The 6,025-nt window shown below is 50.1% G+C and overlaps 1 protein-coding gene and 1 long non-coding RNA gene across 2 annotated transcripts in view; one reads left to right on the forward strand and one right to left on the reverse strand.

Annotated features, from left to right (window-relative positions):
• PPP2R2B (protein phosphatase 2 regulatory subunit B, beta) overlaps positions 1-4,012 on the reverse strand; it is a 74,917-nt gene extending 70,905 nt beyond the window's left edge. The window contains exons 1-2 of the mRNA XM_014948202.1: positions 3,854-4,012; positions 3,636-3,713 (exon numbers count right to left, since the gene is read on the reverse strand). Of these exons, the coding sequence (XP_014803688.1) occupies positions 3,636-3,713; positions 3,854-3,863 (88 nt within the window). The 5' untranslated portion in view covers positions 3,864-4,012. The remainder of the gene's footprint in view (positions 1-3,635; positions 3,714-3,853) is intronic.
• Positions 1-6,025, forward strand: part of LOC106891561 — a 10,791-nt gene that overhangs the window by 291 nt on the left and 4,475 nt on the right. The gene's annotated exons all lie outside the window — the stretch shown is intronic.

The raw sequence follows: 6,025 nt of genomic DNA on the forward strand, positions 1-6,025 counted from the left end.
CGCCGGGGTCTATGTCGGGAGACCCCGGGCTTTCCCGGTGGAACACCCCAGCCCAGGGTGGGGGTCTCTGCACCGGGACCCCGTCCCGCGGAGCAGCGCTGGCCCCGCAGCACCGGCCCCGCAGCGCCGGCGCGACCCAAAGGCACCCCCAGCCCGCAAACCGAGCCGCAGCCTGACAACGCGCTCTGCCGAGGGACGGGCTCCTCCGAGGCACCCCCGGCACCCCGCGGAACCGGCGGGGGGACCGGGAACAGCCGTGGCTCGATGTAACGCCTTTCCCCCCGCAACCCGCTCCCCCGGGCAGGAACCCGACGGCGGGGGCTCCCCAGCCCCGCACAGCCCCCCCGGGGACGGGACCCCCACGGCACCCGGGGGGCAGGTCGGAAGGAAGCAAGGTGACGAGCTGCTGCTGCTCACACCCCCGGTTCTCCCGCTGATTAATGACTCCACAGACGAGTTTTTGGTGAAGGACAGATCGCTCCCCGATCCCGCCCGCTGCCGGGGGAGCGCGGGGAGCGCGGGGTCGTTTTGCCGTTTGGTTCCATCATCTGGCTGCGGTCTCGCTAATTGTGCTGTCACAGAGGATGACTGCACGGCTGCCTTTACACCAGAGAGATGCAAAGCACCTGTGCCAGCCAAGAGAGCAGCTTTTCATTTCACCTTCCTACCTTTCTCTTTATTCAAAATACCCTCTCTGGATGTGGAAAAAAAAACTAAAATCCAAGTCTGGGCTGCAGGCAACGCAAAGCCTCCCTGCCCAGAGATGACAGCTCGCTCCGATTGCATCACGCAGAAGAGAAGGCTGAAGATGAAATACTATTGTGTATCTCAGGTCCACCCCAGGAAACAAGACAGGAAATAAAGAGACAGTATTTTATAATGCAGTTTTCATGGCGAGTCACTTTATGTGTTGGTGTGTGACTCACCCACTGAGACTCTCCATGTCCTCCCCTGGAAACGCAGATGACTCTGAAGCAAACACTGCTGTTTCACTTCACCAGAAACTACCTGCAGATTTAGCTGAGAAAGGGATGGATCTCATCTCCAGTGGAAATTACAGAGAGAAGTTAGGCATGGTATGCATAATTAAACCACATCACAGGCATGAAAACTGCAATTACATCTCTCTAACGATCACAGCAGCACAGTTACTGCTTTCCCAACAGAGCACAGCACTGGAAGTGGCTGCTGGTTGTGCAGCTCGCTGGGATCTCCTGATGTTCCAATTGCAAAACATTCCAGGCACCAGGCAGAACATTAGGACCATTTTGATTTAGCCATTAATATTTACATGATACTCCTCCATTTTATAACTTTATTACATGTATGCTTTACACCTAATTTAATACAACAAAGATTTGAATGCTGAGTGCCTGGATCCCCTGTCTGGAGCCCACAGCCACCCCAAACCTCATAGGGCCACTTGTCCCCTCCGAACCTCGGCAGCCACTGCCTGACCCTCCCTGGGGATGTGCCCTCAGCCACCGCCGAGCAGCTTCCCACCACCACGGCAGGTCTAGACTCTGGATTTGAGGCTCAAGAGGGAATTCCACCTCTTGAACTAGCACAAATCTGATTTCTACACCAGACTGCTAATTATCAATATATCAAAATACAGCAAGATCTCTAAAACTTCTTTCCTGTTACTAGTAATGAAATATAGTTCAAAGCACTGTGGCACTACAACAGCAATCAGCAACATCATTTACTTCATATTAACATTGAAATGGGGGTGTGTTTGAGCAGCTGAGAGATGTCTCAGGCCCCCCATCCATGCCTAAGAGAGCTCATTCACTCGGAGCTCTTCCACATTTACAGATGCAGAACATTGTTAACCTGATACTAACACCTCTGTTCAACTGACCATACACAACTGCATGGATTCCAGTAACTAATGAAATTACATTTTGTGAACTCGGGATGCTTGGATGTTACCAAGAGTTGTCAGAAACGTGCCACAAAGACCAGCATAAAACTAAGAAGCTATGGATAAACTTCTTGTGAAGGGGAGGTGTCTGTGATATAGGCCCATTTATGAGACGTAATTCATTCTCCTGAGTTTTGTGCCCCACGGCAGTCTCAGGAGGTTACAGACTGAACGAGACCCTCTCTGCAGGAGCAGGTCACAGAGCAGTGCCACTGAGGCCAACCGGGTGACGGTGCTCTGTCACCCAGACCTCACTCTCACCAGACTCTGCTTTTCTGGAAAGCACCACACTTCAGGAAATACAACAAAATAGAAGAAACGTATCTAATAGGCCAACTCAGTTCCTGCATTTATTATCGTAGCATCCACAGAAGGAGCTGTGAGGAGCTGCACTTTGAGCAGCCCTTCCCCGGGCACTGCTGCACGCGTTGGCGAGCCCTCTCCCCAGCACTGCTCCTGTGTCCAAAGCCACTGAGGTGGGGGGATGAAACAGGAAACACTAGTAGTGTCTGCGCTCTGGTTCAGGCAGAAAACATGGGCACAGTCCTGCCAGGGCAATGAAGCCTTGATGGGCAGCACCCCCAGCGCTGTCCCTGTTCCAGAGAGCGGGGCGTCCATCGCGGGGCCAGGCTGCGGGGCGACCCCCGGGAACTCTGCTGTGCCAAACCAAACACGACAGGCATCGACAGGCAAACGTCAGGGTCACTGCAGTGACACACACCAACTGCTCTAGCACATGGGAAGACAGGATTTCACTGCTGTTTGCTGGGCCTCCCTACGGCACAAACCGCTGCCTGCACTGGGAGGGTTAAGAGAAGACGGACATGAGAAAGGTCTCAGTTATTGTGGAGGGATAAAAAACACATAGTGAATAAACTGTGAAATGGAAAGGGAGAGGAATTAATGGATTACTGGGCAATGCAATAAGAGAAAGGAAGATGAAGTGTGAAATGAGAATAAGAAGATGTAGGGAAATGCCCAGTAAGAAGTTTAAACCAACCAAGCATTGGCGAAACAGAACTGAATGAATAAATCCAACTTTAAAGTCAGGAAAATGAAATGCAGTTATTTCTTTTCAATTGTCCATGTTTTTGCAGTCCACATATTGGCTAAATGCCAGACAGATGTGCTTGCAGAGAGAGACGTGCCTAAGGACTGAGGAGCACAAATCACCCTGAAAGCACCGAGTGTGAAAGGGGATCTTTTGCGCTCCTAAATCCCCCAACTGCCTGCATGAATCCCTCCCCCATAGATACATATCTGTAAAGTGTAGGCACTGCAATTTATTTTAACTCCAGATTCAAGAAGGAGCTCCAAGTTATAGTTATATTACCCAGAAACAATATATTACCCAGAATCCAACCAATTCCAGTAAAGGAAGTTTTAGTGGGAGAGGCTGTCTCATAATTCCCTGAAAAATACCGTAAATAACATCTGAAAACCAAAAGGAAATCTATTCCATAGACTAATCATATGATTAAGCCATAATGCCTTCAACTGAATTTTGTGGATCAATAGCTAATTTTAGAGACCCATCTCTTTCAAATGCATAAGTACTTAATGAAGGCAAAAAGGAAGAGAGTCTAACTCCGCTCTTTGCCAGTAGTTTCTGACAACATGAAACAATCCCCTGCTCACCAATATGGCAAGATGTACAGGACAAACAAGTTCTTTTCGATCACAGCAACAAAAGGAAAAATAAACTTACCTTCTGTCACCCCAATATCTATAGTTCCTTTCACTTGACTGAAGCACCACAGCACATCCTGCATGAGGTTCCCAAATCCTGCCGGGAAACACATGTGGACAGAAAGATAGGATCACCTTTGTGTACAACTTGTCCTTTTGTAAACAAACACACACACACACACGCAAACTGGCACACAAGTGTCTGCAGTCCCTGCAGGAAGATAAGTGTTTGCTCACCTGTGATCATTCTCCCTTACAGAGCGCAGAGCTCACGCTGCAGAGACACAGACATTCTGCCCCCCCGTGAATGTGCCTGTTTGTTTTCCCCGTACCATGGCAGGGCCATTCCCAACACGGTGCAATTGGAGTCAGTCCCCTCTACATCACTGCCAGCATCACAGAGGAGTCAGGAGGCCCCGCAGTCACGGTCTTTGTCACAGCCTCTCTTCATCGGAATACTAATGTCCCCAGTCATTTTCAGCACTGTTAAAGAGAGCGAAACGCAAAAAAAACCCTGCTCTTACTAGCACAACAATTTTTCCCCCCCCAGTTCATGGTCAGTGTAGTTGTGAACTGCTTGGCAATGAACCCCAGCAGAATGTAGCCGCTTTACAGCACATCATATCATAATCAAAATTTGCCTGGAATCAGAAGTGCACTGTAGTTGCTTTAAAAGAATGCTACAGGCACTTCTATTACAAGGCATGTTATGGAGCTGTACCTCTCTCAACTGCACTTGCTGCTGTAGCAGTACTCTGTGTTAAGCCACTCCGACAGAAATTAGGATTTTATCTACTGCTGCTCCTCATCTTCTTGACAGGTCAGCAGAATTTCCCTTTCTGTAATGCCATTTTCACTGTAGCACAAAAAATCCACTACCTCAAAAGACAAACTTGCTTCCTTTTATCCTAACACTCATTTTATCTCAAAGCAATTTCCAGACATGAAGAAAGCAGCACAATGGACCCATGATCATGGGAAATACCATCTTACCTGTTTTACACTCAGGTGAAACCTAGCACAGGAAGTGTGAGGGTTTCACAGTCGAGACACCGGATCCAGTCAGGGGACTCAAACTTGTTACTTCTGTGCAAAAGAAAAGGAAAACACAGGGCTGGGGGATAACATAGAGCTGAGATGTGGCTGAGTTAACCGCACTGTCTCATGGCCTCCCCAAAAATCTGGGGGGGAGGGGACGTCTCTCTGGCTTTACTTATATCCTAAGTTTCTGTATATCAATACAGGTCAATATCTAACACGTATTAAAACTTACGTAATCATCTTCAATACATAATAACTACAAAGTCAAGAATGAACTTTATTGGATGATTCAAGCCAAATACAGGGGAAAATTGGAGTTTTAAGAGCATGAAAGGATCTGGAATCTGAGGGTATAAGACAGTTTGATAAGCTTATGAAAGTGTATTCAGTTTAGTGAGATTCATAACTTGAGATGTGCAAAAAATGGAAACAGCCAGAAGATATAACAGGAAGATGTGAAAAAAATGACACCGATGAAAACAGGTATTAACATTATTGCATAAACTTGAGTGCCTCATCCATTCTGCTAGGCTATTTCAACAGAAGCAGACATGGTGGCTGAGAGCAGCAGTATCACAAAGCCCTTTCCAGAAAGCTCTTCTGTATTATTATCCAGTTCCACTCAGATAAACTCCTCAAAGGATTTGTGGTTTAAAATTCTTCTTCCTAGTCTAGGAGTCTGCTGACAGCTAACAAGCTTCTGAAAACAGGGATTTTTGCGTTGTCACTGTCACCTGAGTGCTCGGAGGAGGGACGGACCCTGGATGTGGCTCCCTCATGGGCCACTTGCCCAGCTCCATCCCGCTGCGTGCGGTGCTCCTGAAGAAAAGCTGCTCAGTGTCAGAGCAAGGGGTTTTTTTGCACGACAGGCAAAAATGAGGTTTCACACTAATTTATAAGTCGACTTTGCCAAGCTCCCTGGAAGGGCCCCTGTGGCTCCGTGTTCGCGGGGCCGCTCGGACCGACCACCCTCCCCCCCGGGGCCGCGGCTGCTGCGGGATCCTGCGGGGCTCCTCCGGGGGCGACACCCGGGGCGCTCCGGGGGGGTTCAGTGAAGCTTTAATGAAATCCCACCGACAGAAACGCTCCTGCGCCTCCTCCAGCGAGCGGCGGCTGCGGGGCCAGACACGGGCCCAGGCCGGTCCCCGAGCGCGGCCCCGGTGCGGGGCAGCCGGCTCTGCGCCACCCGGGCCTCTCCGCCGGGGGCGGGAGCGGGCGTTTATCGCTCCAAGAAAACATCACCGTTTCCCGGTGGGGGATTTTCACAACCCCCACCCCGTGTTTCGCCGCGAGCGGTTTCCCGCTGAGCCCGCCTGCGGGCGGCCTGCCCCGCACGGGACGCTCCCCCGGCGCCGGCTCCCGCCGCCC

Source organism: Calidris pugnax, unplaced genomic scaffold (assembly GCF_001431845.1).
Source record: "Calidris pugnax isolate Ruff unplaced genomic scaffold, ASM143184v1 scaffold27, whole genome shotgun sequence".
Classification (NCBI taxonomy): domain Eukaryota; kingdom Metazoa; phylum Chordata; class Aves; order Charadriiformes; family Scolopacidae; genus Calidris; species Calidris pugnax.